Source organism: Phacochoerus africanus, chromosome 10 (genome assembly GCF_016906955.1).
Source record: "Phacochoerus africanus isolate WHEZ1 chromosome 10, ROS_Pafr_v1, whole genome shotgun sequence".
NCBI lineage: Eukaryota > Metazoa > Chordata > Mammalia > Artiodactyla > Suidae > Phacochoerus > Phacochoerus africanus.
The window spans coordinates 121,053,145-121,081,071 of NC_062553.1; the positions used below are offsets into that span (position 1 = coordinate 121,053,145).

General features: G+C 37.7%; 2 protein-coding genes across 5 annotated transcripts in view; one reads left to right on the plus strand and one right to left on the minus strand.

Moving 5' to 3' along the window:
• Positions 1-27,927, minus strand: part of C10H4orf17 (chromosome 10 C4orf17 homolog) — a 365,717-nt gene that overhangs the window by 167,080 nt on the left and 170,710 nt on the right. The window lies entirely within an intron of this gene.
• Positions 11,772-27,326, plus strand: ADH1C (alcohol dehydrogenase 1C (class I), gamma polypeptide). Its single transcript, XM_047799462.1, has 9 exons — positions 11,772-11,871; positions 14,790-14,891; positions 15,729-15,867; positions 18,654-18,741; positions 18,838-19,057; positions 21,269-21,529; positions 24,792-24,927; positions 25,521-25,659; positions 27,052-27,326. The coding sequence occupies exons 1-9, from the start codon at positions 11,776-11,778 to the stop codon at positions 27,074-27,076; spliced, it is 1,206 nt and encodes a 401-aa protein (XP_047655418.1). The 5' UTR covers positions 11,772-11,775; the 3' UTR covers positions 27,077-27,326.

Genomic DNA, 27,927 nt, shown 5'->3' on the forward strand with positions numbered 1-27,927 from the left:
TTGTTCCAATCATGTGATAACATGAGTAGAAAGAACTCAGTCAACTCTAACGCAAGAACTCAGGCATTTTACTTAATCCTGCACCTCTTTCTTGACAATTTTTCCAATTGGATTTTTAACTAAAAGTCCTCCCACAAAGTAAGCTCCACTTCTAACTGGCTCCACTGGTAAACTCTATAAAATACTTAAGGAAGAAATAATAACAATTTAACTCAAATAACTTTAGAAAATAGAGGAAGAGGGGACTCATTTGATCAAGTACCTTGACATCCAAGCCAGACAAACATTTTACAAGAAAACTACATATTTTGTGAACACAGACAGAAAAATCCTTAACAAAATATTAGTAGATCAATAATATATAAAAAAGATAATATATCATGATTGAGTGGGATTTATCCCAGGAATAAAAAACTGGTTTAATATTCAAATATTAATGTAATTCACCACAGAGGAAGTGTAATTCATAACAGGGTAAAGGAGAAAAGTCATATGATCATCCAAACAGAAGCAAGAAAAATCTTTGACAAACTCCAACGCCCATGCATGACAAATATATATATATATATTTGTAAACTATGAAAAATATAAAGCTAGCAGCATACTTAATGTTAAGACTGTATGCCTAGGTTTGGGACCCAGGCAAGAAATTTCACTCTCATCATTTCAACTTTGTACCAGAGATCCAAACAAGTTCCTTAAAGTCAGAAAAACAAAAGGCCTAAAAATTAGAAAGGAAGAAGTAAAACTGCTTTGAGTAACAGATGTCATGACTGTATACATAAAAAATTCTAAAGGACGAACCAAAAGCTAGAAATGCGACGTGAATTTAGCAAGGTTAGTGAATACCACGTCAATATAATCAATTGTATTTTAATATAGTAGCAGTAAAAAATTGGAAAATGATCATCATTTACATACAATTCAGAACATGAATGCTTAGAGATAAAATGAATAAATTATGTATAACACTCAAACACAGAAATCAGCTAAACATTGCTGTCATTACTATGGATGATGTTAAAAGAACAGATTTACCTGGTTTACAGATAAGATGACTCAACATTGTTATCAAGATAACATTTGACCTCAATTGATTTATAGATTTAATGCAATTCCAAACTAACTCCCAGTGGGCTTTTTTTTTTTTTTTTGATATTTTCAGATTTATTAAGAACTATTTTCTGTCTAGGTTTGTTAGGCACTGAATTGTGTCCTTTTCCACCCCCACCACCCATGCCCCCAATTCATTTTTTTAATGATTTTTTATTTTTTTCCATACAGTTGGTTTACAGTGTTCTATCAATTGTGGCTTTGGTGGATTTTTTTGCTTTTCTTTCTTTTTTTTTTTTTAATGGGTGAACAGAATGGAGGTACCTTAGCAAACTACACGTAAAACTACTGTATGATCCAGCAATCCCACTCTTGGGCATATATCCAGACAAAACATTCCTTGAAAAAGACACATGCACCCGGATGTTCATTGCAGCACTGTTCACAATAGCCAGGACATGGAGGCAACTTAGATGTCCATTGACAGATGATTAGATTAGGAAGATGTGGTATATATACACAATGGAATACAGCCATAAAAAAGAACAAAATAATGCCATTTGCAGCAATATGGATGGAACAAGAGGCTCTCATACTGAGTGAAATAAGTCAGGAAGAGAAAGACAAATACCATATGATATCACTTATATCTGGAATCTAATATACGGCACAGATGAACCTTTCCACAGAAAAGAAAATCATGGACATGAAGAACAGACTTGTGGTCGCCAAGGCGGAGGCGGAGGGAGTGGGATGGATGGGGAGCTTGGGGTTAACAGATGCAGACTATTGCCTTTAGAATGGATTAGCAATGAGATTCTGTTGTGTAGCACTGGGAACTATGTCTGGTCACTTATGATAGAGCATGATAATATGAGAAAAAAGAATGTATACATGTATGTGTAACTGGGACATCATGCTGTACAGTAGAGAAAAAAAATAATGTATTGGGGAAATTTAAAAAAAAAGACTTTTTCTATAGAATATGACAAGCTGGTGCTAAAACTTATATGAAAATTCAAAGGACCTAGAATCACCAAAATAGTTTTGAAAAATAAGGACTCAGATGACTCAGGAATTACCAAAATGCTATAGTAATCAAAATAGTGCAGTATTAGCACAAAGATAATCAAATAGCAATAGAACATATTAAGTATACTCAGAATCCAGAAGGAATAGACCCACTCTGTGTGTGTCTCTGTGTGTGTGTGTGTGTGTGTGTGTGTGTGAGAGAGAGAGACAGACAGACAGACAGACAGACAGACAGTTTTTCAGCAAAGTTGCCACGGTAATGCAATGGGGAAAAGGAGATTTTCAACAAATGGTGCCAGAAAAGTACCCATCCTTATGAAAACAAATGAATCTGAACACTTACCTCCCACCATACACAAAATTTTGTTTAAATTGGATCACAGACATAAATGTAAAAGCTGAAATTACATAATTTCAGGAAGAGTACATGGGAAAAAACTTTGCATACTGGCTTATGCAAATATTTCTTGGAACATAGAAAGTATTATTCATAAAAGAGCAAGTTGATAAATAAGACTTTGTCTAATTAAACATTTATGCTCTTCTAATAACACCATTAAGGAAATGAAAATGCAAGCCAAAGAATGGAATAAACCAGCCTCAACACATACCTGACAAAGTACCTGTATCCAAAATGTACAAAGAACTTACAATTGAATAATACAAAGACAGTCAAGTAAAAAAAGGCTTTTAAACAGTTCACAAAAGAAATTACACAAATGACCTGTAAGAACAAAATGCTCAAAAATCTAGTCTTGCAGGGTTCCCATCATGGCTCAGTGGAAACAAATCTGACTAGCATCCGAGGACGCGCAGATTTGATCCCTGGCCACGCTCCACTGGTTAAGGATCTGGCATTGCTGTGAGCTGTGGTATAGGTCCCAGAAGCAGTTTGGATCAGGTGTTTCTGTGGCTGTGGCATAGGACAGCAGCTACAGCTCTGATTCGACCCCAGCCTAGGAACCTCCATATGCTGTGGATGCAGCCCAAACAAGACAAAAAAAAAAAAAATAGTCTTGAAGTAAGTAAAAATTTAAACCACATTAAAATAACAATGCACCCTCTAGATTGACTAAAATGTAAAAGACTATCAATATCAAGTGTTGGTGAGCATGGGCAGCAATTGTAATTCACACACACTGTTAGTGGGAATGTAAAATGACACAACTGCTTTGGAAAATAGTGTGGCTTTTTCAAAAAAAAGTTTAACATCCAGTCATCATTTCACCTAGCAATTCCAATCCAAGACAAATGAAAACATATGTCCACAAAAAGACTTGTCCCAGGGTGCCTATATTCATACTACCCAAAATTGCAACTGAAATGTCCATCCCTGTGGATGGATAAACAAATACACTAAATCCATATAATGAGCTACTATGTAACAATAAAAAGCAGCAGACTACTGATATACACATGTTTACATCTCAAAAATATGGTGGAGAGGAAAGAAGCTAAACACATGAGAGTTTGTCCTAGGTTGATTTTGCTGTTATGAATAGACAAATTACACTATGAGAAAGCAGATCAGTGGTTGCCTAGGTCTGGATATGCAAAGGTAAACCACAAAAGAGTACGAGGGAACTTTTAGGGAAATGGCAATTTTCCATATTCTGCTTGTGGTGGTAGATTTAGAGTAGATCTAGAGATATATTAATTGGGTGAGACCCACCGATGTGGACACTTAGAATGGGTGAAGTTTTAGTATATAAAGTTGATGCCAATAAAATTAATGTTAAAAAAAAAACAAATTTTTCAAAAAGCCCAAGAACCCCTCAAATTTGAAACAATCTATGGCTTGACTATTAGGTGCCTTGGAATATCCCTGTAAGAGAAGGTGCTTCTGTGTATCAAATTACTCATGACTCCTCCAAATCTTTCCTGCTAATTATTTTTATTTGAGCTTTGGGGGAGGAGAGTTGCTTTTGAATCCTCTTTTATAGATAGAGGAATATACTTCACTCTAGCTTTCTTTTAGCTTTAACCTTCCCAAGAACTTAGACTTATTCCTTAAGTTATTTTTTAGCATTCTTTGCTTCCCATCCCTCCAACACAGATCCCAGACCAGGCGTCCCAGGAGGATATTTACTTTTGACATTAGAATAAACAAATACTAATTCTGTTGTGAGACTACAGTGATCTCCCTTAACGGCAACTGGATACCACCAAGGTTCCTGCAATTCCCAGATTTCCAGGTGAGCAGTAGGCCAGAAACATAGTACTTACATCAGAAATATTTTGCTCTTTTTTTTTCCTTGTTTGTTTTCACTGCAAAGAAACTTTCTGAATATTTGTTGACAAATATTAATATGTTAAATAGCTTGCCTGGATAATATATATAATATTTCATACAGATGTGAAATTATGAATGGTATTTATGTGATGATTAATAAATTCATGGTTCACTTAAGACCTGTGCTATAGCTTGAACAGCTATAGCTGGATAATAAAAAAAAAATCTCAGTTTTCCTCATGGACTTGGAGAACAAACAGACTTTGTGGTTGCCGAGGGAGGAAGAGGGAATGGGGTGGACCGCAAGTCTGGAATGGATGGGCAATGAGATCCTGCTGTATAGCGCTGGGAACTGTGTCTAGTCACTTATGATGGAGGATAATGTGAGAAAAAGAATGTATATATGTATGTGTGACTGGGTCACTTTGCTGTATAGTAAACCAACTATAATGGAAAAAATAAGAATCATTTAAAAAAAGATCTCAGTTTTCCAGAGACAGTTACTATTGTCCCACTGTTAATTATTTTTTTAATTTTTATTGTATTTTATTTACAATGTTCTGTCAATTTCTGCTGAACAGCAAAGTGGCCCAGTTGTACATACATATATACAAGTTTATATACTTTCTTTTTATCACATTATCCTCCATCACGTTCCAACACAAGTGATTAGATATAGTTCCCTGTGCTCATTGCTTATCTTCTCCAAATGCAATAGTTTGCATCTACTTATTGTTAATTATTAATGACTCATCATCACTTTCAGAAGTGTTCTAGTGTGATGGATCTGTGATTACCCTCCTTATGCCTGTGTGTGAACACCCTGCCTGCATGTGACACCCTTGGTCTGAGAAATCAAGTTTTTCCTTGCTGGGAGCCAGGAGGGTATGCTGGGCCGTCCACTACCACATAACATCATTAAGGCTCTGTTCTGACCCATCTCTTTCCCCAGGACTGGAACTAAAGATGAAGTGCCAGCACCAGGTTTGTAAATACCCCCAACTCCTAGGAAGATTGTGCCATGCTCTGCAAGCCCTGACTATGCCACCTGCACCTTCATTTTAAGAGTGGACTTGGAGCTGGAGGGAATGAAAACACAAAGAGATGGAAAAAAGGAGAAAGGAGCAGGGGCAGAGGAAATTAGAGCAGCAGATCAAGACACTGACTGAGTAGTAAGAGTTCCTGAATAAAAGAACAGACAAAGCGGAGTGAAAGAGGCAGGGAGGGAAAAGCATTAATAAAGCAATTTAAGCAAATTTTCTAAAACTGAAAGAAGTTAATCTTCATATTTTTTTAAAGTCACTGAATGCCAGTAAAAAGGATAGACATACACCGACCCAGAACAGATCACTGTAAGGTTTCAGACTATGAGGGATTAACAGAACATCCTACAAATTCTGAAGACAATACAAAGAAGGAAGATGCAAAGGAGCGAGGAAGCGGGGGCGGAGGGAGGCAGTCAGAGGCCCTGGGGGTGCAGCAGCCACCAGAAGCTGGAAAAGGCAGGAAAGATTCTCTCCTTGAGTCTCAGTGGGAGTGAAGCTAGGCGACACCTTGATTTCAGCCCAGTGATAAAGACTTTCAGCCTCCAGGACTGAGAGGAAATAAACCTCTGTTGTTTTAAGCCACCCAGCTGTGCTACAGTTGCTCCCCTTATCTGTGGTTTCAGTGACCCACAGTCAACTGTGGTCCAAAAATCTTACATGGACAATTCCAGGCATAATTCATAAGTTTTAAAGTGAGTACCCTTCTAGGTAACATGATGAAATCTCAGGCCATTCCCCTCCAACCTGCCCTGGATGTGAATCATCCCTTTGTCCAGCATATCCATGCTGGACAGGATACCCACCTGCTGGTACAGGGAAAAATAAAACCCAAACGGTATAGATAGGGTTCAATACTCTCCGAAGTTTCAGGCATCTATCTACTGGAGGTCTTAGAACATTTCCCCCTCAGATAACGGGGGACGATTGTCATTTGTCACAGCAGCCACAAAAAGTAACACATCAGATTGTCCCAGATGCAGAGCACACCCTGGCCATCCCGCAGCAAGTCAAAGACTTCTCCACAAGAAAAAAATTCATGGGATACTTGATGCAACAGTGCATCTTGAGTGAAAAGTAGACATCTAGAGATGCTTTGGGCATTGATTTAGCTGCTAAGCCTAAAGACAAAACCAAGCTAGTTTTCTTTCTTTCTTTCTTCCTTTCTTTCTTTCTTTCTTTCTTTCTTTCTTTCTTTCTTTCTTTCTTTCTTTCTTTTTTTTTTTTTTTTTTTTTTTGTCTTTTAGCCATTTCTTGGGCTGCTCTCGAGGCATATGGAGGTTCCCAGGCTAGGGGTCAAATTGGAGCCATAGCTGCTGGCCTACACCAGAGCCACAGCAATGCGGGATCTGAGCTGTGTCTGTGACCTACACCACAGCTCACAGCAATGCCAGATCCTTAACCCAATGAGCAAGGCCTGGGATCCAACCCACGACCTCATGATTCCTAGTCAGATTCGTTAACCACTGAGCCACGACGGGAACTCCAAAACCAAGCTAGTTTTCAAAGAGCCAGTATTTAATCCTAGGGAAAAACAAAATTGTTCAGTTAAAGAGAAAAATCAGAGCAAATCATACAACTTATCTGTAAGTAGCATTTACATAGTCACAATAATATAAATTAATATCTATCACTCTCGGGGGACACAGAGGAGAAATAGATAATTTTCTGTGGTAATGACTGTCCCAAATTTTCATCCTTTAAAATTGGAAGTAAACAGAAATGCCCCCAGAAAAACCAAGTTAGGAATATATGCGTGCTACTTAGAGATGCAGAAATAAACACAAAATAGTATGTTTTAAAAATTGAAAGCAGTGGCCTCTGAGAAGAAGTAAACATAGGAATAAGTGGGAAAGCAAATACTGTTGTTTTTCTTAGGCTTTATAGAAAAAAACTTTGCTATTGTATATGCATGTATCACTTTAAGATGAAAATGAAAAATCAAAAACTGGAAAAATGGTGAGAACAATAAAAAAGTTGGTTACATTCTCAGATTCACAAAATACAAAATGAATAAAAATTTTGAAACTAATTTTCATAGCATTGTGCAGTTAGGTCCATCTGGCCAAGTATTACATTTTCAGTGACTGTGTCATGTAGGATTCAAAAGGTGCCGTGTTACAAACACCTTGGAACTGCTCTGGAATACTTCTACTTGAAGGCACAGGGAGGCTGTGCAAAATACTGCAGATCAGGCCTGTATAAATCTATCACGGGAAAGAGCAGCTGGGCCCTGTTAGTTGTCTCTAGTGACTTCTCCTTTGTTGATGATTCTGGATGTTTGCCTTTCTTCTCACATCCCTTAAACATACTCGTCCCAGAGCTTTCTATTTCTGCAAATGATGACCGTTAAAATGACATCAATTCAATCTGCATGAAAACTTGTTTACTTGAGGGTCTGCTTCTGGAACCACTCCTGGTACCAATACCCATGTCAATGTGCCCAGGAGAAAACCAGAAAACTCTGCTTTTCAAATAAAATGGATTTAATACAGAAACTTGGTTATAGAGTGTTGGAAGGCTAAAAGATCATAGAGGGTATATTGAGGTCACTAAGAACGTTAAGCCCAGAAGGGCTGGGAGAATGAATAGAAAGGGGTGGCATTGCCAGAACAGAAATCTGAGCCAAAGGGCACCAGAAAATTGGGGCTTAGACCTCCAAGGAGAAGGTACAGCCCAGTGGTTGCTCAGAAGGCAAAGTTCACACTCACTCTGCCAAGAGAGCTGGGCCCAGCTGCTGCTGCTGCTGCCTCTGAGGTCACTGTGCACTTCATCATACTGATCCATAGTATTTCACTAAATCATCTGCCACATATTCAGAATATCTGAATTTGGAGCTCAGAGAAAACTGTCAAAATCTGCGTGGCTTTGCCTTCCGCTTCTCTGAGATTATTCCCTAAGACCTTTCACAAGGAGATCTAGGAACAAACATTTTAAACATTCTATAGATGCTTTTTATGTTAGGATCAGGGGTCAAAGCTGCCAAATTATTTTCTAACTTCAATGGAAGGGAGATAACTTTAATGCCCTCACCAATTTAGGCTTCAATGTCAACGTAAAATGTTAAGTAAATACTTGATTTATGGTATTGGACTTGGGCATATTAAAGATATTGCCATGGCAAATGAAGTGTTTGGTTGTTATTAACTTCCCTCTTTATCCCTGCCTAAACCCCATGATATTTGGAAGATATTAGATTATTTATGCACCTGTGAGAAGAGTTACATCTTTATCCTTTCCAAGTATTGTTTAAGTAAATATTAACTGCATTGCTCTGCCAAGTCATTTGGCCTATAAAATCAGGAATTTGGACTGGATGATTTCTGAACTTTTTTGCTAGTTGAAGTCTTCTTATTCAAGCCTTATAAAATGTGAGGCTACCTTAGTGGATAGATAGCTAAATGTCTTAAACCCTGTTCTACCCTGCTTTCTTTTTACAGAGTAGTGGAAAGAATGTGGGCTTCTGAATCAGATGTCACTTAGAATTGTGCCACTACCACTTGCCATCTTCACGATACCATTGGAGATGGTGTAGCTCTCTACAGATGCATAACGTCAGCCCTTTGTTTTTAACATTGTTCATGGCTGGACTGCGGATATAGATGGAGTGTTTGTGTTCCCCTAAAATTAACATTTGAACCTAATCCCCAATACATGGTATTTGGAGGTGGGGCCTTTGGGAGATGATTAGGTCATGAAGGATGCACCCTCATGAGATTAATGCCCTTATAAAAGAGGCCCTGGAGAGCTCTCTTGTCTTCTACCACGTGAGGACACAGTACAAAGATGCCCAGCTATGAACAAGAAGTAAGCTCTCGCCAGACACAGAATCGGCCAGCACCTTGACCTTGGATTCTCCAGCCTGCAGAGCTATGAGAAATAAGTATTGTTTAAGCAGTCTTTGATGTTTTTGTTATAGAAGCCCAGACAGACTAAGACAACATCTGACTCAACTGCTAAACAGAGAGACTTTGGTAAAAATATAGAATTAGGCCAGGCTATATTCTGAGAGAGACCGACAGACAGACAGATAGATGGACAGAGAATCAAAGATGCAAAATAGTTAGCTCTGAAATTCCACTTTTTCAAGCCATACCATTCACTTCTTATTCTTTGATGCTTATGTAATTACCTATTATAGTCATACACTGGAACTCTTATTAACTCCAGCCTGAGTACCTTTATGTTTTTAAAGCCAATATTTCTGACCTAATTAGAAAGGACATTTGGGGATCTATAATTTCTGAGCTTCTCTTACTTAATCTGTAAAATGGGAATAATAATAGTATATTCCTTGTAGGACTGCTCTGAGGATTGTATGTTAGAATGTATGAAAAACTCATTGGATTTCTAGAAACATGGTAGGTGATCAATAAATTATGGCCATTAACTTCCTGTAAATGTATGTCTCATAAATAAACCACAAATTTATTAAGAATTTACATCATTCTTGATATCCTATCCTTCTATCAGCCTATAAACACACCAAGCCAATGAGTCTTTCTAATTGGTTGGGACACATGGGCCCCTTGATACTACTCAGAATCTCTCAAAAGTGGTCAGATTCCTTTTCTTTGCCTTGTTCTCCTCCACAAGTTAAGATGAGGGAAGAGCAGGGTGGTGACAATTGTCTAGAAGTTGGGCCATTTCAATAGTTATGAGGCCACACTGAAGTGAAAGACCTTTCTTGTCTCTCTGCTATGTGGTCATAGGGTAGGCCTACCATGGCTCTCTACACCTGCATCAGTAAAGTTAGAAACAGACAATAGTGTTGTTTCCTTCATAATTTCAGAGAATGTTAACAGACTGTATCTAATTAAGTGGTTGAATGCACTATATTCTGCAACTGTTGGTAAAAGATGTGAGATTTACTAAAAATCAAACTCATATTCTCTTTCTCATACTCTTGGGACAAAGACAATGGACATGCAGAGTGAGCTTTCTTGACTAATTGGCAATATGAGCAGTACTTTATTTCTTTTTTTGTTTTGCTTTTAAATAATGATTTTTATTTTTTTCCATTATAGCTGGTTTGCAGTGTTCTGTCAATTTTCTACTGTGCAGTATGGTGACCCAGTTACACATACATGTATACATTCTTTTTCCTCATATTACCATGCTCCTTCATAAGTGACCAGACATAGTTTCCAGTGCTATACAGCAGAATCTCATTGCTAATCCATTCCAAAGGCAACAGTCTGCATCTATTATCCCCAAGCACCCCATGCATCCCACTCCCTCCCCCTCCCCCTTGGCAACCACAAGTCTGTTCTCCAAGTCCATGATTTTCTTTTCTGTGGAAAGGTTCATTTGTGCTGTATATTAGATTTCAGATATATGTGATATTATATGGTATTTGTCTTTCTCTTTCTGACTGAGTTCACTCAGTATGAGAGTCTCTAGTTCCATCCATGTTGCTGCAAATGGCATTATTTTGTTTCTAACTTAAATGTCTTCTCTCTAAAAAGCATCCTAGGAGTTCTTCAGTCAGAATGCCCTCCCTCTGACCTAGAATATCCCAGATGGTCTGACTTGCCTGTATCTTTTCCCCCTATAGACTGTGATTTTACTTTTATGCATAATCATTATAGCTAGTATTTATTAAAGGCTGTCCTGTTTGTCAGGATCCCTGATATATGTTCTAAAGTATTACCTCATTTGTTCATCAAACAACCCTTTCAGGGGTCCTACTATTCATCCTCACTTTACAGAGAGGGAAACTATGGCCAAGGACAGTTGAATAAGCCCAAGTTCACACAGCTGGTAAGGATAGGGTCTGCTCAAATCCAAAGCCATGCCATAACCACTGTCCCATACAGCCTCTTGGTTCAAGTAGAGGCCACCTCTTATCCATGATTGTCGCACCACTGTACCCACCCGAGTGTCTAGGATAGAGAGGTTCTCAGTCAGTGCTGACTGATACTGAGTGGAACAGAAGTGCCAGAAACGTTGAGTACCTTTGCTGTCACTGATTGGTGTCTGATGTCTCTACGGTGAGGAGAGAGTGCTAGAGCAAACATCTGCCTCAGGCTTGTAGCTCTCTCTCCATGTTATTTGTGTTGCTTTCTGACTCCTCCTCCTTCCTCACTGAATCATGTGGATTAGAAATTGGAGCTTAGTTCACGCAAAGGGAAAAGAGAACTCTGAACACTCTGTGTGGAACTAAGAGAAGTATGGCATCCAGGAAAAAGATAAATATAAATATTTATATATATATGGAAATATTTAACCTAATTAAGTCAATGTGTTACCTGAAATCATCATATTGCCAAAAAAGTCTATGTTTGAGTGCTGATTCAGTGCCCTTTCTTCCTGATTTGACTTGGTCTGAGAATACGCTGGTGGGTGTGGCTTAAAGATCCCAGATCACATGTGTGGAACTAGGTGTTACTCAAGCAAATAAAAATCTGCTCAATGTATCTGCTGTACGTACTTGAGCAGAGGAGAATCTGCAAGAATTCACATCTCCTGGCCTGCAGAGAAAGCAGAAACATGAGCACAGCAGGAAAAGTAAGGGAAAATTTTTTTTTTTACTTTTGGAATTATATTCTAATTCATATAATACACAAAGAGCTATAGAATATAATGAATAATTTAAAATGCATATACAAGTGAGAAGCAATATATACTGAAATACAGCATAGAATATATGCTTCAATGTATGTATATTAAACTACAGTTGAAGTGAATTATTCTTAAATGTCTTTAACAAATATATATAGAATCTATACCTATTAAAGTCTATATTAAATAAATGTGCAGTAGTTATAAACGATCATGAGTAATTTGCAAATCTAAAATTAAAAATGAAATGTTTTTAATCAAGTTATCTTTATATTAAGAAAGTTTTCTTTATAGTAAGAAACCATAATTTAAATGTGTTATTCTTTGTAATCATATTCTTTTTATGAATACAGGAAAGTTAAGTGTGACAAAAGTTTCATTGCTCTCAAAGCATTAGAATGATTAAGACTAAGCAAACTAACATCAATATGCAAATTCTGCTTTAAAAGGCACAATTCAGGAAATTGCCATAGAAATCCTATAGAATATCTTTCCCATAATAAAGTCAATGTGATTTTACAAAACAAAATTAATACTGATACAGTTTGAATCACTTATTAGCACTGGGAACAGAAATATCTGGTTCTAAGTCTTCCACAGATTCATATTTATTTGTTCACTGTGCTTACACATGCAAAGAAATGCATGTAGTTATTAAATACAATACAATTTTAAGACTTTTGCTTACTGACAAAACCTACTGTTTCCAGTAGGTTTTGCTGTGTTAGGAGTGAATTGTACAATATAATATCTTGCTACAATAACTATTGAAAGCTTCTGAGTTTCTACACACAACGTGACACTATAGGCTTATATCAAAAAGATTGACTGGAAATCACAGGGGTAACCAATTGTCAGTTTTCTTATTCTGACTTTATTTATTTTCATTCATTGCTGATTAGCATTGCAATGGCCTATTACATTCCAAATGAAGAACAGACAGGAAAAAGAAAAATTAAATTTGCTGAAACTCAGCTTAAAAGAAATAATAAGGAATTCCCATCATGGCTCAGTGGTTAACTAATCCGACTAGGAACCATGAGGTTGTGGGTTCGATCCCTGGCCCCACTCAGTGGGTTGAGGATCCAGCGTTGCCGTGAGCTGTGGTGTAGGTCGCAGACGCAGCTTGGATCTGGCGCTGCTGTGGCTCTGGTATAGGCCGGTGGCTATAGCTCCGATTAGACCCCTAGCCTGGGACCCTCCATATGCCGTGGGTGCGGCCCTAGAAAAGACAGAAAGACAAAAAAGAAAGAAAGAAAGAAAGAATAAAATAAAGAATGAACTAGGGAGCAAAAGGATAAACCAAATATATTAGTGAAAATCATAAATTATAGGCTATCAATCTTTTCCCCTCAGGTGCAATATCGAAAACTTTTATCTTTACAACACTTCATTTCTGGTTACTCTTGCCTGCATTATATTTTCTTCAGAGGCTAAATGGCAACAGTAATAATATCTACTTTATAAGGTAGTTGTGAAAATTTAATATTGGAGAGCATTTATAATAGTGCCTAGTACATAGAAATAATTCAATATTAGTCACTGATATTATTATTGTTGTTGTTACCGTTAACCTGAATCTTTTGTTAATCTTTTACTACTGTGGAGTAATGAAAAGATAAAGTGGGATATTAATTCTCTGGACAGACAGCTTTGTGACTTTAGTTAAAGTACTTAGCTAATTACTGAGTCAATTGTGCCTCAATCTTTTCATCAGTAAAATAAGACTAATAATTCAGTAATACTGCCTCTTGAAGTTTAAACGTCAAGCATATAAGTCACCCAGTGCCTCCATGTGTGCCTGCTACATCATCGGCACCCAATAATCAACACCTATCTACCACTGGTGTGTTATTTCCAAGTACGCTCATATTTATTGTGTCACTGACCATGACAAACACTCTGCAAAGTAGGAGGATCTGGCATATAAATAATGACAGTAAATTATCAGATAAATTTCAACTGAAATTTTGATCATAGTTGCAGTATTTCAGTTCTCTCTAGAAGAAAACACCCAACTATACAAGCTTGGCAAAAATGAAAAGTCCTATACTACATTCTGAAGCACTGAAAATATGTGTTCAACTTTTATTTGCAAGAACATCTGTAGGGAAGCTATGCTAGCTAAAATGTCAGGCACATAGTTCTCTCATTTTTAAGTGTGTGTGTTTATGTGTGTAGCTTTAGCTCTACAGTTTTTGGCTCTGGAAGAAATCGCTATACATAAATTATGTTGCACAACAGAACTGCCAAATCTAACTTTCAAATGAGTAAAGCAAAGAAATAGCACACAGAAGGAGTGGAGAGAGAAAATCAAAGGAACAAAATAGGCACATAGAGAAAGAGAAACCCTCAGCAGGAAGGCAAGCATGTAACTGGAATCAAACTCAGATTATTTTGGTTTAAGTGGATAATTGAGCAAGAGGACAATCAGTTCCACATGAACAGGCACTGAATCTGTCAGCAAAATCACGGTGATTTAGACTTAATGTACAAGCCAACAGTTTGGTGTAAACAGCCAATTCCAGGACATTAGGAAATAGAAATAATTAACAATGCTTAGAGAAAAAAACATGATGTTCTTTCTTCATAAAATAATATATATTCCATTTAAACTCAATGTTTCATTATAGTTAGTTCTGTTTCTCTTTAAGTTACTTTTTTATATTTTTTATAAAAAGTTACTTTTATTCTTTTCGTAAATCAGAGGTTCTTCATTTTTATGAGACAATGTTAGGTTCCAGACATGGGGCTAGATGTTGCATCAGAAAAGGGGCTAGATGTTGCATGTAAAAAGATGAGAGACAAAATCTCTGACTTCGGGGTGAGGAAATACCAGTATCATCTGTCTGTTCAATTTCCAGGTAATAAAATGCAAAGCAGCTGTGCTATGGGAGCTCGAGAAACCATTTTCCATTGAGGAGGTGGAGGTCGCACCCCCAAAGGCCTATGAAGTTCGTATTAAGGTAAAATATTTTCTCCACGTCTACTTAATTTTAGGTTTAAAAATTTCAGAGAGTAACAGTGAAGATAACCAAAATTCATTAAGATTTTTACGTGGTCATCCAGACAGTGGAATTACATTTGTTATCAAGGAAATATGTAAATACACATTGTTAAAATTTTTAAAAGAGACCAAAGAGTATATACTGTACAATCCTAATAAAATAAAATAAAGAATTTACGTGTTAGTACAGAAAAAAGTACAAAGAAACACATAGCAAGATTTCAAAATCAACTTGCTTTAGATGGTGGAATTTTTTTTTAATGCTAATCCGCATTTTCTACTTCTATTATAAAAGGATACATTCTTGGAGTGCCCATCGTGGCACAGGGGAAACAAATCTGACTAGGAACTATGAGGTTGCAGGTTCGATCCCTGACCCCGCTCAGTGGATTAAGAATCCGGCATTGCCGTGAACTGTGCAGACACGGCTCAGATCTGGCCTTGCTGTGGCTCTGGCATAGGCCGGCAGCAACAGCTCCAGTTAGACCCCTAGCTTAGGAACCTCTGTATGCCGAGGGTGTGGCCCTAAAAGGACAAAAGACAAAAGAAAAGGGGGGTACATTCTTGTATATTATGTAAGACTAAAATATTTCAGGAACAATATTTCACAGATTATTCCAAATTGTTTAATGCATGAAAGGAAAGTAGAGGAGGCTGAGTAATATTTGGGAAGAGTAGGAATTATTAGCAAAATACTTGAAAACTCTTCAGTGCAATTTCAGGAAACTGGGTATGTTAAATCTATCTCAGGGTCATAATCTTTTCTGAGTCTAATCATCCTCCTTTTTCTCTGTAGATAGTGGCCACAGGAATCTGTCGCTCAGATGACCATGTGGTTCATGGATCCATAGTCACACCTCTTCCTGTGATCCTAGGTCACGAGGCGGCTGGCATTGTGGAGAGCGTTGGTGAGGGGGTGACTATGGTAAAACCAGGTACAGAATTCACTCTTGGGGAATGTGCCTTAGCTCAGGACACCAAGATCATCCAGCCTGGATGATGGAACTGAAATAATGAGCACAGCTGAACTGGGACTGGGATAGAGGTCTCTTCCTTTCCTTACTTCGTACCTGACTTCAGGCTTGTATGCATTCATGCACTCTTGTAATCTCTTCCTAAGCAAGTATTTCTTGAGGACCTACTAGAGGTCAGGCACCATGTTAGATCCTAGAATCGAAAGAGACCCAGCACCAGCCAGGGTTGGGTTCATAATCAATTAATTCCCATTTCAGTGTTGCTGAGCCCTGGCTTCTCTCGGGTCCAAAGAGAACTACACGTGGGACAAGAAGAAAAAAACTGTCTCTGTTCTGAGCCTCTAGACCAGTGTATGGAACCTGTTCTGTGTGGACTTCACACATTGAGAGCTGTGAGGCTATGAGTAAATCAACAAAATCCTCTCTTAGATAGGAAGTGGAGCCCATTCCCTGGTTTCCCCTTCCAACATGGCCTCCTTTCCAGAACACAGAATAAATAAAACAGACTAGCTGGAAGGAAGTGAAAGAGAACCAGCAGAAGTCATCCTGCCAAAAACAATGACTGATTACCTTTAACTGTGATTAAATGTGACTGGTTACCAAGTACTATTTTATCTTTAATATTTATCATATCCTAGTATTATTGTGTATTAATACAGATACTTTTAGAGTTAAATAGTGAATAAAGAGAAAATTTCCATGCCATCATCTTATATAAAGTTTACCAGTTAAATGTTATTTTTTTTTCTGTCTTTTTGCTATTTCTTGGGCCACTCCCGTGGCATATGAAGGTTCCCAGGCTAGGGGTCTAATCGGAGCTGTAGCCGCCAGCCTACACCAGAGCCACAGAAACGCGGGATCCGAGCCACGTCTGCGACCTACACCACAGCTCACGGCAACGCCAGATCCTTAACCCACTGAGCGAGGCCAGGGACCGAACCCACAACCTCATGGTTCCTAGTCGGATTCGTTAACCACTGAACCATGATGGGAACTCCTAAATGTTATTTTTATGAGTTTTTTGGATAAGTACTATAGATGATTAAAAATAAAAATTATGTTTAATTCTAAAAAATGACTTTAGCCAGTAGATTTGACCTCCCCCTTAACAAATACTTAATTGGCATGTGAATAGAAAATAATAAAATAAGTCGTCTGGTTTGAGGTTTAGCTCTTAGTATTTTCTTCAGTTAGAAATCAATAAATGATAAATAACACTTTTACTTTCATCTCTGCCCCCTCCCTAAAATGGAGTAAAAATAGATAATATAAAAATTATCGACTACAAATATTTGAAAGTCAGTTCTTACCCTAAAAGAAAATTTCTAACTCATTTTTTTTAATTTCCCCAATACATTATTTTTTTTTCCTACTGTATAGCATGGTGACCCAGTTACACATACATGTATACATTCTTTTTTCTCACATTATCATGCTCCATCATAAGGGACTAGACATAGTTCCCAGTGCTACACAGCCAGATCCCATTGCTAATCCATTCCAAAGGCAATAGTCTGCAAGCTCCCAATCCATCCCACTCCTTCCTTCTCCCCCTTGGCAACCACAAGTCTATTCTCCATGATTTTCTAACTCATTATCAAGGATTGATGTTTTCAAAGGAATTCCTTGAATTCTTTTTTTTTTTTTTGGTCTTTTTTTAGGGCCACACCCATGGCATATGGATGTTCCCAGGCCAGGGGTCAAATGGGAGCTACAGCTGCTGGCCTACACCACAGCCACAGCAACACAGGATCCAAGCCACATCTGTGACCTACACCACAGCTCACAGCAGCACTGGATCTTTAACCCACTGAGCAAGGCCAGGGATAGAACCCTCAACCTCATGGTTCCTAGTTAAATTCATTTCTGCTGTGCCACAATGGGAATTTCAGAATTTCTTGATTTCTTGTTTGTCCCATTTTTGTTAGTTCCTTAAAAAATAATAAAAAATTTACAAATAAGTACTCATTTCATAGTAGAAATAAACGAAGTCACTTTGAAAAGCCAAAAAATGGTGGTTGAGATTCTCATTTTTACTGTACCCCAAACTAATACAAAATACTGGATTATCTAGTGGAACTATGGCAGCTTGCTCACAATTTAAATTTATATTTATACTTACAGTAAGAATATTTAAGCTTTAATTATTGAGGATTAAATGAGATCATAAGTATAAAATCCCCAAGAGAAAAGGCATACAATAAAAGATAACTATCAATACAACAGAACTACTTTTATTTTTATTTATTTATTTGCTTTTTAGGGCTACAACTGAGGCATATGGAAGTCCCCAGGTTAGGGGTCAAATCAGAGCTTTAGCTGTTGGCCTATGCCACAGCCACAGCCACTCAAGATACTAGCCACATCTGCGACCTACACCACAGCTCAAGGCAGCGAAGGATCCTTAACCCACTGAGCCAGGCCAGGGGTTGAAACTGTATCCTCACGGATCCTAATTAGGTTCATTAACCACTAAGCCAAGATGGGAACTCCGAATGGAACTACTTTTAAAAATCCATGCTGTTTTCCAGATTTGCATTTTCTCTTTGGGCATCTTCAGGCATATATAAACTCAATACCGGGTTATGCTGGCAGGCAATGACCGAGACATAGCACTGACTGGACTCTATTCTTGGAGACTTTTCAAAGTCAAATGCCTCTTACACATATGTGTAAGTTTTTAAGTTCTTACTCTATTAATTCCTAAGTAAAATTTTTAAAAGAATTTGTTTTATCCCCCTCTCCAGGTGATAAAGTCATCCCACTCTTTATTCCCCAGTGTGGAAAGTGCAGTGTTTGTAAACACCCTGAAGCCAACTTTTGCTGCCAAAATGAGTAAGTTTCTGATACTCTTCTTATCCAGCCAAGGAATTTGCACATCAGTTATGCCTCTTCTCACACCCTCATGTGTCCCTGTGTTGCCCTGACCAGTCTGAATAAGCCTCGGGGGACCCTTAGTGATGGTTCCAGCAGGTTCACCTGCAAAGGGAAGCCCATCTTGCAGTTTCTCGGCACCAGCACCTTCGCCCAGTACACAGTGGTGGATGAGATGTCAGTGGCCAAGATCGATGCAGCCTCACCACTGGAGAAAGTCTGTCTGATTGGCTGTGGATTTTCTACTGGTTATGGGTCTGCAATCAAAGTTGCCAAGGTAGGAAAAACAGTTAATGATAAAACCAGCTACACCTGGACTGTCAGGAACTAAAATGAAAGCAATTTCTCATAGGAATCAAGACATCATTCTTCACAGATTTACTGGTAGCCCGCCCCCCCCCGACCATAATAACATTGATATACTCCATACAATTGAGGGTGCTGATCATAAGTAGAAAATGCCCTCAGAAGGATTTGAGAGCCTGTCCTAGAAAAATTATGTTTATCACAAATGAAAACTATTGATAATAAGTTAAGAAAAAGTAAAGGTATTCTTTTCAATAACTATTCTTCTATAGTGGTTCTTTATAGGACCACTATATTTTAGAGCTGGGAGCTCATTTTGTCATTCATTTTGCAGTTAGCACCAACATGCACCATGCACCACAGATTCTGTAAGGTTCTGAGGCAACAAAAGTAAATGAACTAAAGGGGTTGCCTTTGAGGAGCATCTACTCCTTGGCTTTGCTACTCCCAGAATTAGGATCAACAGTAGATTCCAGGAGTTCCTGACATGGCGCAGCAGAAACGAATTCGACTAGGAACCATGAGGTTGCAAGTTCAATCCATGGCCTTGCTTAGTGGATTAAGGACCCGGTGTTGCCGTGGGCTGTGGTGTAGGTCGCAAACGTGGCTCAAATCTGGCGTTGCTGTGGCCCTGGCGTAGGCCGGCAGCAACAGCTCCTATTAGACCCCTAGCCTGTGAACCTCCATATGTCACGGATGTGGCCCTAAAAGAAAAAAACAAACAAAACCAGTAGATTCCAAGTATCTACTGATATACCTCCAAACTGAAGGTCACCAACATACCCACTCTGTCGAAGCTTCAGTGATGCATGAAGCATCTACTCCACTGCTATACCTCCTCCCCTGCCATGAACAGACACACACTCTCTCTCTCTCTCTCTCTCTCTCTCCAGAAGTGGTAGGTTTTAAGGAGAAATTCTTTAAAGTCTCCTTTTGCCAAAAGGTTAGAAATCTAGTAGTATCCTTTTGTATTAGGAAACTGAAGCCCAGATACATAAGGCTATTTGCTCCTAATCTCACAGCTGGTAGTTTGAGAGCTGCGACTAGCCTCTCTGTCAAAACTCCTGCTGAATCATAAACCATAATACATAATTAACAGCACTTTAAAAATAACAATCACAAACTTCATAGTTTTCTAAGGTAAAAAAGTGGTGTTGTACTCCAGGGAATGTTTACTTGGGACAGGAAAGAGCATGTTACCACAGTGAAGGCTGATTATAACAGACTAGGCTTATTAAACAGTCAGTTGCCAAGTAAACATTTGAGAACACTTGTTTTCCAAATTTCTGTGACTCTAGCACTAAGTCCCTGGTGCAATTGCCTCATCTGAGCAGGCAGTCCATTTAAGCCTACACAGAGAGCAGAAACCAAGGGCATTCGAGGTAATTAATTTCATCCTTTATTAAAATACAGTCCAGCTTTTCATTGCATTATTGTCCATTAGCATATTTTAAAAAGCAGGTATAAAGACCCATTAAGATCACATTGGTCTAAAGCTGTATTATCTTACAATTACCTGTTAAATTTCCCTTGTTGTTAAGTTTGCTTTAAGCTGAGGATAACTCCTATGCTTCACAGCTAAATTCTGCTCTCATTATACTGGTCATGACTACTGAAAGTTAATGAATCAAAGAATTAATTATTGAGGGCTCAACTGGATTATTTCTTCAGTCCCCTCTTTTTCACTTATTTTATTTCCCCAAAATTGTGTTCGTATATGTGTGATGGAGTGAAGTTCAATGGATTTGAGCCACTAGATTCTCTTCAAGATGGGAGTCACTGGCATTTAGAGCTCAAAAATCATCCAGTCCATTGGCTCCCAGCATGGGTTTCCCATTGTATTCAAGTGGGGACTGGGTCACACCTGCAGAGATTCTGATTCGATGTTTATGTGCTGTGATCTGGGTGTTGAGATTGTTTTTAAAGCTCCCCAGGTGAGTTTAGGTTCAGGAAATATGAGAACCACTGCTCTAATTCAACCTCCTCATTTTAAAGATGAAGGAGCTGAAGCCCAAAGAAATTTTGACAAAAGGTTAGATTTAGTTTGAGTAGCTCCTGACAACAGATAAGGCATGGCACTTTACACAATTTAGGCTCTTTCTAACAATCATTACTTAAGCCATTTTTTATTAGAGTATAGTTGATTTACACTTAATCCATTTTTGCATCTCTGAAAACATAGGTCACCCAGGGCTCCACCTGTGCCGTGTTCGGCCTTGGAGGAGTCGGCCTGTCTGTTGTCATGGGCTGTAAAGCAGCTGGAGCAGCCAGGATCATTGGAGTGGACATCAACAAAGACAAATTTGCAAAAGCCAAAGAGGTGGGTGCCACCGAGTGCATCAACCCTCAGGACTATGAGAAACCTATCCAGGAGGTGCTACAGGAAATGAGCGGTGGAGGCGTGGATTTTTCATTTGAAGTCATTGGGAGGCTTGACACTATGGTATGTACCCTGAAATGCCTTGAGACATCTGCTTCTGCATTCTGGAGTTTGCTTTTATGCAAAAGAATATAAACATTATATAGAGAAAATATTTTTTAAACTATGGAAATTTTCCATATCCTATTTGTTACCTGGATTGCTTAATGTATTATCAGGAGCAATCTTTCATTCTATCAGTTAAGCGTAACCTTAACAAGTATTATTTCCTTTTTTAGAGAGGCAAGAGGGCTTTTTTAACTGAGCCATTACACATTTACTTCATTAATTTTTAGCTTAAACATCTAAATTCAAGTAAATATAAAAAATACAAATTCTGTTCTCAAGTGGCCAAGTTTGATTTCTCCCTCCAAGTTCTTAACAAAAAATGGTTTAATAATTTTTATGTTTTAATGCATGGTGATTTTTTTCATATATTATACTTTGGCCAAAAGAAAAAATGAGCAACTTTAGGGTCCATATCATTTTATTAAGAAAAAATATGCCCCATTTTACCACAGCAGATAGCACAGTGCCTGGTGCATAATAAGCATCCAAATCTGTGCGTTGAACTGAAAACTTTAAAAAGTCAGCAGGGGAGTTCCCATTGTGGCACAGCAGAAACGAATCTGACTAGCATCCATGAGGATGTGGGTTTGATCCCTGGCCTCGCTCAGTGGGTCCAGGATCCAGTATTGCCATGAGCTGTGGTGTAGGTCGCAGATGTGGCTCGGATCCTGCATTGCTGGGGCTGTGGCGAAGGCCAGCAGCTGTAGCTCCAATTAGACCCCTAGCCTGGGAACCTCCATATGCTGCAGGTATGGCCCTAAAAAGCAAAATTTAAAAATAAATAAATAAATAAATAGTCAACAGGTTTTCCACTGAAAAAATTTAAGCAATACATATCTCATAGCATTGTTTATGGGTTCCATGAGATAATACACATAAAATACTTAGCACAGTGCCACCTGTTGAGTAGTAAGCTCTCAATGTCAGCTGGTGTTACTGACAATGAAGTACTGTTTCCTGTCTTGCAGTGCTTATATCATCTTTGAAATACAGATATGACTTTCAAATAATTAGAAATACCATCAATCACAACAGAGAATACCTCTCTATATTCTACCTAATCAGAATTCTCTAGAATCCTTATTTAAAAAATCCCCAGAGACTAATAAGTCCCCCTTTTCAAGTTCTCCAGTAAGTCCCAGCAGTGTTGGTAACAGGAAGCAGCACCCTAAGAGCAAAGCTCTTTGCAGCCTTGACCTGGGACAACAGGACATAGGCGACTGGAGTGCCGAGAAAATCCAACTTTTTCCAAGGCCACATGCTTTTCCTTATGCCATTTTTCTAGTTTTTCCTCCAATTTTCTCATGTGGATTTGGATTGTTTTAAATATCTGATAGCCACATGTGCTAAGGTTCTCTGGTCCTCCAACTGTCATATTCCAAAATCAAGGGATTGATTTTTTTCTTTTTTTAATTTGGCCGCACCTGAGGCACATGGAAGTTCCTGGGCCAGGGATCAAATCAGAGCCACAGCAGTGACTCTAGCCACAGCAGTAACAATGTTGGATCCTTAACCACTAGGCCACCAGAAAACTACAAAGGACTGATTATTACATATTTCTGGGGGGTTCTAAACAATTTTTTTTTTTTACTACGGACATGTTTAAAAACCTGACCGGAGAGGAAAGACTTTCTTTTTAAGTTCCAGAGTAATAAATAGGTGTAGGTTAAGGTAAAAGCACATGGGAAGTAAAAATACATTTAAAACATGCCCCCTTTTAAGCCAGCAGCTATGTGGAAAGGTGCTCAACATCACTAATCATCACGAAAATGCAAATCAAAATCACAAAGAGCTATTACCTTATACCTGAGAATGGCTATTAACAGAAAGACAAGCAGTGATTAGTATTGGACAGGGTGGGGAGAAAAGGGAATTTTGTATATGTTGGTAGGAATGCAAAATTGGTACAGCCCTTATGAAAAACAGTATAAACCTTCTTCAAAAAATTTAAGATAGAACTATCATATGATCAGCAACTTCACTTCTGGGTATATATCTAAAGAAAATAAAATCACTATTGTTAAGAGATGTCTGTACCCTTATGTTCACTATAGTATTATTCATAATAGCCAAGATGTGCAAATAACCTACATGTCCACTGATGGATGAATGGATGGATGAATATATATAGATGAATATTCTTTAGCCATAAAAAAGAAGTCCTGCCATTTGCAACAACATGGATTAATGTGGAGAACACTATGCAAAGTGAAATAAGCCAGACACAGAAAGACAAATATTATATGACCTCTCTTACATACGGAATCTAAAAATACCAAACTATTAGGACCACTGAATAGAGAGCAGTGGTTTCCAGGGGCTGAGGGAAGGGCAGGGTAGGAATAATGAATAGATGCCGGTCAAATGTTACAAACTTTCAGTTATGAGTAAGTTCTGGGGACTTACATGTACAGCATGGCATTTATAGCTAATAACACTGTATTGTATACTTCAAAATCTCTAAAAGAGTAGGTCTTTAGTGTTCTCACTACAAAAAAGTAACTAGTAACTATGTGAGATGATGTGTTAATTAACTTGATTGTGGTATTCATTTCACATTGCATATGTATATTAAATCATCACATTGTATACCCTAAAAAAATCACATTGTTCAGCCTAAAAGCAAAAAATTTTTTATTTGTTAATCATACTTCAACAAAACTGGAAAAGAATAAAGTACATAAATCAGGAAAAATGTCCATTAGAAATGGGCAGTAGAAATCAGGACCCATTAAAAAGGGAGACCATCAAGTGGAAAAGAGACAAACTTTGATGATGTAATTGATCCGGATGGTATCTGGATCAATATCAGCATATTGAGTTCAAAATATCTATTTAATAAATAAATGAAAAATGAGTTAACTAGCTCAGATTGCCTAGGGGTTATGTGATAATAAACATTACATTTATTTGAGGAATCAGAATATATAGATGTAATGATATACGCCTCTTTATTATTTTCTAGGGAAGAATTAAGTATATGCAAACATATAAATTCATTCATCTGTTGTCTCATTCAAAAATACTTTCTGGGCATTTTCTAAAGCCACATGTAGTGGCTTTAGGAAATAATGGGGAGAGGAAAAACAAAAGACATAATCTCTTCCTGCCACACACTCACAATATAGCTAGATCAATATTACATGATACTGTGTATCATAAACAGGGACTACTAAAGAATCCACTTTGATCATGCTACATATTAATTTTATTCCAGATTTCTGCCTTGCTGTGCTGTCAAAAAGCATATGGAGTAAGCGTCATTGTAGGAGTACCTCCTAATTCTGAAAATATCTCTATAAACCCCATGTTGCTATTGACTGGACGCACCTGGAAAGGAGCTATTTTTGGTGGTATGTAATTAGACTTAGGGCCAAATTTTTAATAACTTCAGGATTTCTTCCCTTTTACAAGTAACAAGGCCAGGTTTGAAAAGGCAAAGTTGTTAAAAAAATAAATTAAAATTCCTTTATATCTATAGGTTTCAGATCAACTAGATGTGGAACTAATGCACACAGAAGTCCCGAGATAGACTTTTCTGGTGTCCCCATAAACCAACAAGGATCGTTCAGCATTGTCTCTTTCGATACTTGTAACTGTACAATGCACTGAAATACCTAGGAGGACCCGGGAAATTCATAGCAATATTTCATGTTTGCACTCACTGCCCAAATTTAGACAACCAATAAATTTTCTTCTTGACTCTGGGAAAAACCATCTGTACTATAATTTCTCTATGGAAGAACTAATAACCAAGACCCTAGTTTGTACTGTTTTTTCTTTAAGTCATAGCAAAAGGATACTGAAGCACACTATCACTTATTAACCTCAGTAATAGTAGTCTGTGGACTTTTTATAAACTTACATTTAGCTTTTCTTTAGAAAGTCTGTGCTCCAATTCTCTTATCCCTGGCTGAACTGCACATTGATGTCACTTCCTTTTCAGGCTTTAAAAGTAAAGACGCTGTCCCCAAACTTGTGGCTGATTTTATGGCTAAGAAGTTTTCACTGGATTCATTAATAACCCATGTTTTACCCTTTGAAAAAATCAATGAAGGATTTGAACTGCTTCGCTCAGGAAAGAGGTAGATACTAGATTTCTTTTTATGGTAGAGTTTGACTAACAGAGGAAAAAAAAGTAGAAGGATGAGAGAAAGGCAAGGATGGTGCCTTGGTTTTCCATTCCCAGTTCAATCTTTGCAGGTAGAACATTTAAGATCGTATTATGAGAACCAAAAAATGTTTTGCATTTCCTGTTCTACCGAAGCCACATTATACAGCCAATCAGAGCCTTCTGCCTTCTTTACAAGAAAACTCACCTTTGCAAGGAAAAAGGATCAGAGACAGTCATATTATAACATGGAGTTACTACGGCCTCTGCCTGGCCACCTAAAATGACTATTAATAACTATAAATTTAAATTACATTCAAAACATCCCAAAGACTCATTATGAGAGTTGGTGGAGCTATATTGGCATCATTTTCTATATAGATATTGCTATTTTTTCATAACATACTACTACTTCTTTTTTCCATTTACAAAATATCACAAAAGTTATTGCAAAGAAGAAGGGTACACAAAGCTATTTTTAATGCTTAAAACGTACATTTTCTTCAAAGCTTAGGAAAATCAGTTCCATTTTCTACTTCTAACACACACATATATACATAATTTTTAAAAGATAATAAAGACCACCTTTTTCTAGCAGTACTTACCCACCAGAAGATGGTTTTTTAGGAAGGACATTAGTTCCAGTAGTTACATTTCTGAAATTCCCAAGAATAAATTCTCTCCAAATACAAATCAACTTTATTTTCTACTCTCCTTAAGCATTTCTTTATCAAAACTCTATTATAAACTTTCAACATGGTCTTAACTTTATTATATTATCAGTATCTTTAGGCACAATACCTATCATCTTGTAATTTGTACAACTTTGTATTTGGGTTTAAATCCCAGGATCTCATGCTAGATGTGTGACCTAAAGTAAGTTACAAATCTCTGTAAGTCTCAGTATCTACAACCTATACAATGGAAATAATATTATAATCTGTCTGTAGCATTGTTGTTTAAGTTGAGGTTTAAATATTAAAACACACACACACAAAAAGCATCTACAGAGCATGTGACAAATAGCATGAACTTATTATGTGTCATTACCCACTGTTTGTATTCATTATTATACAAGGCACGAGGGCTCTCAAAAATGATTTTTTGAAAATCTAGTACATAATGAAGCCTAAATGGCAGTCATATTCAGGATGTTATAGCTAAGCTTAAGGTTGGATAAAACACAACAGAAAAACATGAACTGCCCTTTTAATTGACCTGACTTGAGTGCATTAGGGATGGGGATGGAGTAGCAGGAAATAAAGACAGCTTTTCAGACAAATTGAATGCTCCTTGTTCTCTCACATGGAAAAGTGTAAATTATGTAAACACTAGTACAATTGGTATCTTTTATTTTCTGTTTCAGTATCCGTACTATCCTGACATTTTGAGACCATACACATGCCTGCACTTGTAGCAGTTTTCTGGCTTCTCCATCATCCAAAACATCAGCCAAACATCATCAATCATTCTGTTCTTTTTATTCTGTGCTACCAGTATATCACATATGGGAATTTTCCAAAGGAAAAAGAAATGGATGTGAAATCATTTGTCAAGCAAATGTTTAAACTTCAAGTGGAAGCTAGAGGAACAATCATCTGGGTAACTGAGTCCAATAAACTTTCCTTCTTAATCATTCTATGCATGTTGAATCATGTCATCTTTCCATTGAGAAAAGATATTTCTTTTGACTTCTTGCACTTTTTATATCTTTGCCAACCTTAGTCATTGAAGCCTTCATCACTAAGAAGGTCCTGATGATACTTGTCCCCCGGTATACATGTGATGGCCTATGGTGCTTGAAGTCTTCTACCTGTATCCACTGTCTGTATATTCCTTTTTATAAAATATAGCAAAACCCCAGAGGAAAAACTACTGTCTGTGCAAGGATACACTAAGATTTGTAAGTGGAGAAGGCACAGAACTTCTAAATGTAGGGAATTTTTATGTAAATGTCACACATTTTTAAGGTGAAGGGAAATGGGTTTTTGTGTGTGTATATGTGTGGTTTTGTCTGGCCACTCCACAGTTGTGGGCTGTGCCATGGCTGTGGCAATGCCGGATCCTTAACCCACTGCGCCACACGGGAACTTCCAGAGAAATATTTTATTGCTTTCATACTGTTTGCAGTATAAAATAAAAGCAATTTAATGTATGATGGTATGAGCCTCATGATAAATGTGAGGTTCAAATATTAAATCTGAAAACTGAACTATTCTTAGACCCATAGTCCAAAAGTCTA

Excerpts from the sequence above, each read along its gene's own strand:
- ADH1C (XM_047799462.1), top strand. The coding sequence starts at position 11,776 with ATGTATCTGCTGTACGTACTTGAGCAGAGGAGAATCTGCAAGAATTCA. Across the intron at positions 19,058-21,268 it reads CTGCAATCAAAGTTGCCAAG|GTCACCCAGGGCTCCACCTG; the intron begins GTAGGAAAAACA and ends CTGAAAACATAG. Across the intron at positions 21,530-24,791 it reads TTGGGAGGCTTGACACTATG|ATTTCTGCCTTGCTGTGCTG; the intron begins GTATGTACCCTG and ends ATTTTATTCCAG.